This window comes from Dermacentor variabilis, chromosome 11, assembly GCF_050947875.1.
Source record: "Dermacentor variabilis isolate Ectoservices chromosome 11, ASM5094787v1, whole genome shotgun sequence".
In the NCBI taxonomy this organism is placed as follows: domain Eukaryota; kingdom Metazoa; phylum Arthropoda; class Arachnida; order Ixodida; family Ixodidae; genus Dermacentor; species Dermacentor variabilis.
The window spans coordinates 124,878,408-124,890,779 of record NC_134578.1 but is presented as its reverse complement, the minus strand read 5'-3'; the positions used below and the strand labels follow the sequence as shown (position 1 = coordinate 124,890,779).

The window sequence follows — 12,372 nt, the reverse complement described above, 5'->3', positions numbered from 1 at the left end:
CATTTCGTTACAGCAAACACAAAAACACACGATCAAACAAGCACATCGTTGCAGCTCGCACGCCCGACCGACTCGTAAAGAGAGCGACAGGCTGATTGGATTGGACTGGATTGGAAACGGAGCGGTGGGTGGCGCCACCAACAGGTCGCTTGGGGCCAGTCACTGCCTCGGCCAGCGTCATCTTAGGATTTGTGCGGCTGCCTAATTAGGCATAGCTTTTGCAAGACAAACAGAACCACAGATAAGTGTATATTGTAAGCTATCGCTTGGCATAGAAAGAAATTTTATAACGCATTTTCAATTTGAATCGTTTCTGCTACCTGCAGCAAAAGCATGGCCTTCGAGATCTGAAAATGTTATCACAATAGGAAGCCGTTGCTATGACGTTATTCGAACGATTGCACTTCGGTTACCTCTCTTAAAACCCGCGAATTATGCATTTCGCTCCTCCCCGTGCTACCTGCGCCGTCACTTCATTTTAAATAACTTCCTGCTGTCGTTCTCAGACATCATCGACGCGATCTCCGAGGGACACATGTGCAGTGTGCGATGTTTCAGTGCCCGTTGCAACAGTGTCAGACGGAAAGCATGAAATCTCCTCGTGTGGCGCAGCTTACACCCCTGTCGTCCGTATCTTGCTTTCGTGTTAGTGTGTTTAATGTGCGCGGGTTCCACTTCTGTCGCTCGTGCCTTTAATGTGGATCGTGCTACCCACAAAGATTCCTAGAAAAACCCACATATCTCGGCAGCGTGCATTTTTCCTATGTGCTATGTGCCAGAAATGTGCGCCGGCGTACCATGTGCTTGCAAACAAGTACTACAGTGCGTTCCAGCAAAGAGGCGCTGCCGCTTACGCGCAGTTTTCCATGTCATGATCATGTCAATCTGCACAATTGTCGGTTTGCCACTTAAAGACAAGTAACACATCCGAGAAATCAAACTGCGCAGAACAAGGCATACGCTATAGGTTTGCACTGTTTACCAAATGTGATAACGGGGTAACACGAACTTACAGAGCTCTTTAAAAAGAAAATGGCGTCGCTGTTTTGTGCCTAGCCCTGATAAATCGGAAGCGTTTCCAGAGTACTCGGCGCTCGCGCTGTGTAATGTCGTGTTCTTCATTTTTGTCTCTTAGACTGCCCCCAACGATGAATCTGAACCACTCCCACCAAAGGCCAAGGGTCCGAGTGTCTTAATTAACTATATCCTAATTAACTGTACCTTAATTAACACCGTCTTCATTAACGCCAATGGTCATGAGTTCGATTCCCACTAATAGTCATGGGTCCGAGTGCTTTCATTAACTATATCTTAATTAACTGTACAATAATTAGCACCGCCTTCATTAACGACAAAGTTCGTGGACACGACCCCCACACAAGATCATGGGTTCGAGTCCTTTCATTAACTATATATTAATTATATATGCCTTAATTAACATAACCTTTCACAACAAAGGCCGTGGGTTCGAGTGCCTTAACTGACAATATACTAACAGTACTTTAATTGATATCGTATTCGTTAACAACAAAGGTCGTCGGTTCGATTCCCACCCTAAGTACTGGGTGCGAGTCACTTAATTGCTAGATCTTAACTGTGCATTAGCACCGTCTTCATTAACAAAGGTCGTGGGTTCGAGTACCTCAAATAACTGTATCTTAACTGTGCCTTAATTAACATCGCCTTCATTAACACCAAAGGTCGTGGGTTCGAGTGCCCTAATTGACTATATCTTACTAACATTACTATAGTTAACATCACCTTCATTAACAACAAAGGTCGTGGGTTCGATTCCCACACAATGTAATGGGTTCGAGTGACTTAATTACTGGGTCGTAATTAACTGTGGATTTGCCTCATAATCAGAAAGCGGTTTTGGCAGGTAAAGCCCCATAATTTAATTAAACCTCCTGTAAACACGCTGTGAATAGCATTGGACAGATCGTATCTCGCTGCCTGCGACGTTTTTATTAGGATTTTCTTGCTTTCTTTACGGAGGACTACGGCGGCTGTGGAGCCGCTGTGGATATCTTTCAGTATTTTCACATACGGCTTGTCTACACCATGATTCCGTAATGCTTGCATGACTACTGAGCTTTCGACTGAATCAAACGCATTCTCATAATCAATGAAAGCTCTATGTAAGGGTTGGTTACATTCCGTACATTTCTCTATCACCTGACTGATATGAATATGGTGTTACGTTTCGCCTACGACGCGCGGTTTAGCCGGCGCGACTGCAACAATGCGGCAGACATTTTGGCCCGTTCGGCGTCGCCGCTACGCTCCCCGCCAGGCGTTTCCAGGCGTTTCCAGGCGTTTCCAGGCGTTTCCAGGCGTTTCCAGGCATGTTCCGATGCCACGTGTCTTCATGTGCGTGTGTGAGTGTATGTGCCATTGTGCCCGACCAGAGGCGCTACGAGAGCAGAAGTTACCTTCTCCTTCCAGTCATTGTGCCTGACCAGAGGCGCTACGAGAGCCGAGGTTACCTTCTCCTCCCAGTCTTTGTGTCCGACCGGCGGCGCTACGACAGTGTGCGTCACCTTAGCCCATTGTACAATCACGTGCTCGTCTATTGAGGGGTTCCTTCTTGCCCTCAACTGCGAGAGTATAAAAACAGCTGCCCTCGGACGCCAAAAGGAGGGCTCCGATTTCTTCTGTTAAGTAAAGTGCTCTCCCGTCTCTCTACTTCGGTCAACCTGACCGCCAACTCTTTGCGATGTTAAAATAAACAAGTTGTTTTGTTGTTACCAGTCGACTCATGCTTTGCCGGGACCTTCGGATGCTTCCAGTTGTACCCCAGGCCGCCAGGCCAACGCTACCCTTGGGGCTTGCGACCCAGGTGCAACCACGGGCGTCAGCACCGAGTTCCCAACCGATCGCACCAGCGGTGCGACCACAACAACTCGCGCCATCGGTGCGATCCAAACAATGGATAGGAATATCGCCTGATTGATAGTGTGAATATGGTCTATTTTTGAGTAGCCTTTACGAAATCCTGCCTGGTCCTTTGGTTGACAGAAGTCTAAGGTGTTGCTGATTCTATTTGCGACTACCTTAGTACATACTTTATAGACAACGGACAGCAAGCTCATCGGCCTACAACTTATCAAGTCTTTGGCGTCGCCTTTCTGATGGATTAAGATTATGTTGGCGTTCTTCGAAGAATGTTCTCCGTTTTGGACGTGAGTCTCATGACCGTTTGGGTGTTACCGCCTTTAGCCTCAATTAGCAGCCCCAGGATTCTTATAGTGTCCACTCTGGGGATCGGCTGGCCGTCACTCGTGTGTAATTTGATTGGTGTTTGATCGATCGGCGTCAAATTCCTCATGCCTTGTTTCAAAGGCCTGTAGAGCAACAGTTCCGATTTGCTGGGTGACAGACGGAGTCCCGTTTCCTTCAGGTACTCTTCCGTTGTGTCCAGCGCTTCTTGAAGAGCCCGCTCGACTTCTGCGTCGGACCCTCCCGGGCACCACACCGTAATATCGTCTGCGTACAGGGCGTGATTGACGTTGGTCACTCTCGTCAGCCGGTCCGAGAGCCCTTTCAATGCTAGTTTGAATAATAGCGGGGAGAGCACCGCGCTGATCCTCAGGGTGACCAACCGCAGGGGAGGGCTCAGCGAGAGCAACCTCATCAGACTTTACCACGCCTTCCTCATGAGTCACGTAAATTACGTAGCCTCGGCGCTAAAATGGACCAAGAGAGACGCGGCCAAGATAGACACACTGATGTGCAAGAGCATCAAGAGGGTGCTAGGTCTTCCGATCAGTACAAGCACGGAGCGGCTCGATCGGCTAGGGGTCCACAATTCGCTAGCAGAAATAATCGAAGCACAGACCAAGGCACAGGTCGTGCGGCTGTCGACCACCAGGGCCGGCAGACGCATCCTAGAAGAAGCAGGGATAAATGCCGAGGCAGAGTGCACCGCACGCAGCGTCGCGCTCAGCGCGGCGGTCAGGGGCACTTTCAAGGTAGAACCGCTGCCGAGAAACGTCCACCGGCAATTCAACGAGGGGCGCCGAAGGGCGAGGGCCCGAGCACTGCTGAAATCAACCGCCAGCTGTCCGGGACTGGCGGCATTTGTAGACGCGGCCCAGTACGGGCGCAGCGACCGGTACGCGGCCGTCTCGATACTCTGGGATGGCACGATCATCAACGCAGCATCGGTCCAGGGGGTAACGTCCGAGGTGGCCGAGCAGGTGGCAATAGCCATAGCAATGAGGGACCCCGAACGTCCTCACGTATACACAGATTCGCGATCGGCGGCCAGAGCATTCGCCTCGGGCTCGATATCGCGGAAAGCGGCGGCCATCCTCGGCAGTGCGGGAGCCGCGGGTCATCACATCCTCAAATGGTTCCCAGCCCACATGGGGGCCGACGTGCACCCCGACTTTCCCAACGCCAACGAGCTGGCACACGGACGCGCGCGAGGACTCACGCACCGCGGCGATCGTGGCGAGCGAAGTGGCGGGGAGGGAGGGGAGCACCGAGACCCGCTGCTCACCTTCAACGAAATAACAACGCATTATCAGCTGTCGAGGAGGACCTTCCCGCTCCCCCACGCTAAACTTACTAGACCACAGTCATCTATATTCAGAATGTTGCAAACAAGGTCGTTCCCCTCGAGAGGCAGAATGAGCCTTTATTCATCGGACGTAGAGCCGCAATGTCCGGATTGCGGCGAATCGTACTGCTCGCTATCGCACATGCTTTGGCAATGCTCCGCGTTAAGCGGGTGCCGCTTAACGTGGAGCAAAGGTTAACGTGGAGCTTAACGTGTTCAGCAAAGAAGAAGACTGGATGGACGACCTGCGAAGCGACGACCACCAGACCCAGCTCCGGGCCGTCCAGAGGGCTCACGAAAGGGCGGAGGCTCACGGGCTTCCCGTCCCAACGTGGGTGCGGCCCGCGACCCCTGCCGACCACTAAACCAAGAGTGGGTGGGAAGGGGTTCCTCAGGACCCAATAAAGTTCTTTCCTCCTCCTCTTCGAAGAATAGCTCCTTTGAATAGCTCCCAAGGCTTTCTTTACTTCCGGCGTTTCTTGTGGGATGTGAAATTCCTCTAGACTACTCCCTTTTCCATTATCGTCGTGGGTGCCACTGGGCACGCCGTAGTGGAGGACTCCGGAAATTTTGACCAACTGGGGTTCTTTAACGTGCACCTAAATCTAAGTGCACGGGTGTTTTCGAATTTCGACCTTATGGAAATGCGGCCGCCGTGGCCGGGATTGGATCCCGCGACCTCGTGCTCAGCAGCCCAACACCATAGCCACTGAGCAACCATGCCGGGTGTTTACAGGAGGTATTCAGAAAGCTGGATTGGGAAGAATTGGGGATAAGAATTAATGGAGAATACTTTAGTAACTTGCGATTCGCTTATGATATTGCCTTGCTTAGTAACTCAGGGGACCAATCGCAATGCATGCTCACTGACCTTGAGAGGCAAAGCAGAAGGGTGGGTCAAAAAATTAATCTGCACAAAACTAAAGTAATGTTTAACAGTCTCGGAATAGCAGTTTACGATAGTTAGCGAGGCCCTGGAAGTAGTAAAGGAATACATCTACCTAGGGCAGATAGTGGCCGCAAATACGGACCATGAGACTGAAATAATCAGAAGAATAAGAATGGGCTGGGGTGCGTTTGGCAGGCATTCTCAGATCATCAACAGCAGGTTGCCATTTTCCCTCAAGAGAAAAGAGCATAACAGTTGTGTCTTACCAGCACTCACCTAGAGGGCAGAAACCTGGAGGCTTAAGAAAAGGCTTGTACTTAAATTAGGGACGACACAACGAGCTATGGAAACAAGAATGATGGGTGTAACGTCAACGGATAAGAAAAGAGAAGATTGGGTAAGGGAACAGACGTGAATGAATTACATCTTAGTTGAAATCAAGAAAAAGAAATGGGGGGGGGGGGTATGGGCAGGGCATGTGATGAGGAGGGAAGATAACCGATGGTCTTTAAGGGTTCCGGACTGGGTTTACCAGAGAAGGGAAGCGTAGCACGGGGCGGCAGCAAGGTAGGTGCATGGGCGGATGAGATTAAGAAGTTTGCAGGGACAACATGGCCACATATAGCGCATGACATGGGTAGTTGGAGAAGTATGGGAGAGGCCTTTGCCCTGCAGTGGGTGTAGCCAGGCTGGTGATTATGATGATGCTGAAGGGTGGGGTCTGATCCCAGTGGTAGTGTTGTTTTAAGTTACATGTCGCAGGAGAGTGAGATAAATGAGATGCGAAAAGCGGGGATGTTTGCCGGAAGATAAACAACCGGTTTGCTGCCCTGCACTAGGAAAGGGGTACGGGAGCACAGAAGGCTAAGGAAGAAATCTATACACCAAGGAAAAGTGGGACTTAAAAAAACGCGAACACATAAAGTCGCACACTGGTTCAACCAAAGCGCTTGACTGGGGGCGCTTCAGTAGCCCCTGTATCGCCTTTCGGTGCAAACACCCTATCAGCCGGCTCTCCAAGATCGTCTGCCCAAAAAGGCGTGCCATCGCAGTCACGAGGGACTGTCACTGGGAGTTGTAGCGAGGGAAATAACAGACAGCATGTTCGATTGTTTCCGCGCTGCCGCCACTGTCACAAGCAATTCTGTCCGTCATTCAAATGCGGCAACCAAATGTATTCGTGAAAGATACTCCAAGCTATAGTCGGCAGAGAGCAGTTAACTAAATTCCGGATAGTCCAGACGGAATGCTGAGTCGGATAGAATGTGCCACAGATGTGTCTGGGTAAGTGCACTACGTATGTGCTAATGTCTCTAGTTTGCTTTCCATCTTATATCTTAACACTATAACCATTCCGCATTACTTATCAATATAAACAGCTTGCAGCGTATAATATATACATAACCATTCACTACACAACATTTCCGTTATTCATACCACTGTTGGACCATTCACTACACAACATTTCCGTTATTCATACCACTGTTGTTCACAAGTTAATCACTACTTCGGATTACGTAGAGATCAACTAAAGCTTACTCAGCCAATTTTTTTTCTTGATGTGAGCTTCTAGCGTCCTACTATTCCAAACGCGTGACTAGTCTGAAAATATATTTTTTTTAAATGTCGAAGCTTCGCCCAAAGGAAGAATCATTGACTCTGAGAGCAAATTGTTAGACATCTATACTCAATAACTGTAGCAATTTTATTAGCTGTGTAAGGTGCAGTAAACATTCGCTTACTACATTAACAAGCATGGCGTCACGCGCGCACGATCAAACATGAACACACCTGACTCGAAGACTGTTCTGACTCCTCCAGTGTGCTGACTCACTGTCAGAACACTGGAGTGATGAAGATTGGCAGCAGAGGTGAACGCAAATCCCCTTCGTGGCGGCCTCCAGCTTCAACGCAAACTATGCGCGCGAGAACACAGCACAGACGAAGCCGTCAGCTATTTCGGGCCTGATAAAGTTTGGAACCCAATTCAAACTACAAACTGGGACGCGCACGGCGGCACTCAATCGCGCCATGCGCAGCAGCGGCCAGAGTAGAAGCGGAAACACTAAAGCCCCTTTTGGGAATCACACCTTGCCCGGATTCCTGGTCTCCTAGCCCACGCACATCTCCCCGCTCACCCCTTGCGGGAGGAAAAAGTCCCGCGCACCCTCCCCACTTTCCTCCCTCATGCGCGTAATGACGTTGCCGCACCAAGCCTTCTCGGCTATCCTTCGCGTGCTTCCCTTCTCACCTGAAACATACAGCGCGTGGCCACGAACTCATCGCTCTTGGACTTCATACCGAACCGCACGGCGACGCCGTCGGCTGAAATTCGCCTGGACGGTCCGTATAATTGCTATCGCAATAACACTTTAATCTGACCTACACAGTGCAAAGTTGTGTTACGGTTCTGCGAAACAGCGATGGCAAAGTGACCTTTACTTACTTCTTAAAGCACTGAGTGACCCGAAACATTAAGCTAAATGTGGTTTTCACGTTTTTGTGCAGCTGGCGTCAAGACGGAAGCTAAATTATCAAAAACAGGAATGGGTGTGCCGTCGACAAATCTTTGCATAATGCCGCTCTAATCGCCTAATTTTAGTCAGTGTGGGTACCACGCTGTGGTAATAATCCAACATTTGATGACCAATAAATGAACTAACTTATGCCAGAGGCTCTTAATTTTTCACAGGGACAAACGCAGTCAACAACATGGCCCGCGCGTTGTAGACGCAGATCTTTCTCAATATGTAAGCGTACGACGCAGCAACTAAACGTCTGCAGCCTAACACATTCGCAATGGCGAATAAAAATTTTGAGTAGGTATATGTATTTATTGCGCTCATTCTCTAACTGTAATGATTTTACGGGTAATCTGCCCTACGCGTTACATGGTCTACCCAGCTCCATTTTTTTTCTCTTAGTATCAAGTAGACTACCATCACCCGTTTGCTCTCTCGTCTTCACCGCTCTCTGTTCGTCTGTTAATGTTAGGCCTAACATTTTTGTGCCATGGACCTTTCGCAATCCTTAACTCGTTCTAGAGTTCTTTGTTAACCTCCGATTTTCAGCCCCGTATGTTAGCCCCAGTAGAATGGAACGATTGTACACTTTTTTATTCAATGACAGTGGCAAGCCCCTAGTCAGGATTTTGTAATACCTGCCGCATGCACTCCAACCCACTTTTTTCTTTTGTAAATTATTCTCGTAATCACGCTCCACTGTGATCACTTAGATAAGCGTACTACTGCACAGACTATAGAGGCTGACTGGGGATCATCAGTTCTCGTTGCTTGAAATACATTACCTTTGACTTCTGCCATAATAATCTTAAGCCCAATTTTTTCACTTTTTCGGTTAAAGTCATGAATTATTTGTCGTAGTTTATCCACCGTGTTGCTGAACAGGACAATGTCATTTGGAAACCGAATGTTGTTGAGACATTCGCTGCTAACCCTCACTGCTGACCCTTCCCAGTCTAATAGCTGCACTTCTTCTAAGCATTAAGTATGGGCGAAGTTGTGTCCCTTGCCTGACTGCTTTCTTGCTAGGTAACTTTGTACTCTACTTTCGGAGGAAGAACTCCGATATTTTGGTAGGCAATGAAGTGCACTCAAGGACGACAGAGAACAAGGTGGGGTGATTAAATTACGAAATTCTCAGGCGCAATTTCGAACCAGCGAGCGCAAGACAAAGGTAATTGGAGATCGCTGGGCATGCTGCGGTGGACGTAGGCAGATGATGATCTAAATCAGCGCAGCGCAGTGTGGTTTCCACCAAGAGCGACGAAAACAGGTGTGCCTCACGGGATCGATCGCAAGGACCAGGAGCTCCGGGATGCGCCCCTTGGTACTAAAGAATGCAAGGCTTCTATAGCAGTCCTTTTTATGCTACTACGATAGCCAGCGAATGTGACCGACAAGGAAGAAAATTACTGGACAATAGTATAGGAGCAAGCCTCCTAGACATGCACAAAAAGATCGCCTATGGCAAGCCCTAAGAGCGCTACTGCGACGACGAGGTGTCCGGTTTTGTGCGCGAAAACGAGGGCCGCTACTGGCGGCGCTCCCGCCCAAGGTGACTATGCATGCTATATCCTTAAAGAAACGAAAGTGTCACCTTAAATTTTGATGACAACGTACTTACTATATTACTCTTGCGCGGGGTTCAGGGAGCTTGACAGAGAATAGCAAGAAACTGCTACTGACCCTTCGGGGAGATTTCTGCGCCTCCAATGTTTTTATGCTTTGGAAAGAGCTCGAAAGCATTAATGTAAGTAGTTGTTTCCAGCTGTAGCGGTGGGCAATAAGAGTACAAGCAGGATCAGTTCCGGCAACAACAGTAGTGGCGGCAGTGAATGCAGTAATAATATTAACACTAATAGACACCAGTAGTAGTAGTACTATTAGATGATTTCATTTGTGAAAAACAGCTTATATGCATTCCGCCTATCGGCTTTGAATCGTACTGGAAAACAGATAAATTTCGGTTGCTTACATTTATCTGCAAACGCAATTTAAGCTCAAGAAAAAAATGAAGCGGAACATATCGACTGAGGCATATATTTGAATATCGTAAGAGAAACAGATAAGGATGCATTACCAATTACCAACCTTTCCCCTACCGAAAAATTGGGTAGGCGAAGCTTGCCCTTCGTGAACCTGACCTTTGTCACGCTTAAGTAACCCACAAGTAACGATACCCGATTGCTTCGGCCTCCAGCACCCTCAGCTCGGGATCATCTCGTCGCTGTCGAATTGTCTGGGCTCGGACGGGTCGATCGGTGCGCCGACGGCAAGCCGTTTCTCGGGCGAGTTCTCGCTGCCGTTCGTCAAACGCTACCTGCTCCTCGGGGGAGCGCACAACACGTGGCCTTCCCATCCTTTTCTGACACTGAACAGAAACGAAGCCGGCGCAGCACACGCGATACCCTTTCCTGCCCTTCCCCTCTCCGGCGTTAGCGCGCGTGGCGTGAGCGCGCGCCTATGCAGCTGGAATCCTTCCTAATGACTCGCGCTCCGGCGCCGGCGCAGCTGTCAACTGATCAAACCGCCCTTTTTAGAAGCTGCTTTGCTCTGGGAGCAACTAGGTCTTTTTGCGGACCACGACAACGTCACTTGTTAGGGAATGCAAGCTTCGCTTGAATATATTATGCTATTCCTCGAAAAATCGCGTAGGGAGTCTGTGCACGGGTGGTAAGTATACTGTTGTCGTGTGCAAAAATTCAGGTGTCTACGTATGGTAGAGCGTGTGTAGTTCCCACAAGACGGTAAAATGTTCAGAATAGGCCATATAGGCATCGATGAATCAAACTGCGTAGAATATAGGAACATGACATTCGTAAATAAAAAAATAAAACCAGCCGTCATATTGGACAAACTTTTTATATTATTATTTCTTTTGTTTTACAGCTGTCATGCTTGTTTCTCTGGACCAGAGACTAGGTCTGCTTGACAATCCACTGTCACCCGACTCAGACGCAGCTGGAATTATGAACGGAATCGTCGCACTATTTTCTGACATGGACAAACTGGTGACGCGATTTCCTTACTATCGTTACTTCCCAACGCCCATGATTAGGCGTTTTCGACGCACTGGGGATTACTTAGTCGCGTAAGTACCGTTACCTAGTGCGCATTTGTTTTTATTAGTCTCTTTCTATTATGCGTGCATGCGTAATTCGTTTATATTTTTGCACTTCCAATATATCCGCTCATTTAATACACCAACTACACGCTGACAAGATAATGTGAAAGGCAACAGGCAGCATATGCCTCTTCGAGATGGAGCCAATGATAACATGTACTGTGAGACATGTCACTGTCGCCTGCATAATTATTTTATGTCATGGAGTATATATAGACTTCTAATGCAAAATGCGTCGGGCGAAAACAGTTTCTAATTTACTTTAGGACCAAACAAATAAACGTTCCTTTCCTTCGACCACTTCATAACCTTACGTGAGGCCCCCTTGCAGCGAATGACCGATGGAGGAAGCGAGCGTACTCTGAAACCTCCCTTCGCCTGTCCTTACGTAAGGAGCGGTTGCCGCATGCCTGGGTTCGAGAGGATCTCTAAAATATTTACGCGGACACCATTATTCAATAAAAAGGCATTGCATCGTCGCGTATGTCTTTTTAAAATTCCAGTGCTAATATAGAGAGGCGCGCACGCTTTCTTCTAGTTTTGTTTATTAAGCGTAAAAAAGTACCACAATTATTTAGCGCAAAACTGGATGCGCTCCAGCAACGCTGGCACCGCCGGCGTTGTTCAACGCCTAGCAACGCCTAGAAACATACCTTGGCAAGACGAACGTTTTTAAGTATACTTACTTTCGAAACTGCACTTGCAGAGGCGGGCGCGACTTGTCCCTAGGCGGTGAGAGGGCGTTGCTGTCGAAGCTTGCGCCACTTTTCGCGGAGTTCGTGGCGTGAACCCTCTTATTCTCTACGCCCCTGAATCCTGCTTGTGTCTAGCGCAATGCGTGTTCTCTTTGCGCTGTGACATCTGCCTAAGGAAGGACGCTGGGATAAGGAACAAGGTCCGATGTGACTAGTCCATCGCTTTTTGTGGGCAATTGTGAAGCGTGCAAGTATTCTAGTGCCAGGAAGCTCAGTGATTTATCGTGCGGTAAGATGCGCTGACATCCATCCGTTCAGCATGCCGACTCGTTTTGTGCCCGGTTGTGCAAGTGGGTACAGGACAAATTAAGAAAAAGGGCACTTTCTTGCCCCTCCAAGTGGCCGCGAGCTTCTTCAAAAGTGAGTGCGCGGCATTCCCCGCGTAGACAAGCTGCTTGGGAAAACGTATAAAATTTGCGATGTCCTCTTTCAGCTTGCATATATTGTGCAAACGTGCCCGCACATTATCAACGGGAACGTCATAGAGATAGAGCGCGGATCATGGGCACTAAAAG

General features: G+C 48.7%; 1 protein-coding gene across 1 annotated transcript in view; it reads left to right on the top strand.

Moving 5' to 3' along the window:
- The window catches only part of LOC142564195 (putative cytochrome P450 301a1, mitochondrial), a 208,962-nt gene that overhangs the window by 101,990 nt on the left and 94,600 nt on the right, over window positions 1–12,372 (top strand). Inside the window, exon 4 of the mRNA XM_075675099.1 lies at window positions 10,868–11,069. Coding sequence (XP_075531214.1) covers window positions 10,868–11,069 — 202 coding nt within the window. The remainder of the gene's footprint in view (window positions 1–10,867; window positions 11,070–12,372) is intronic.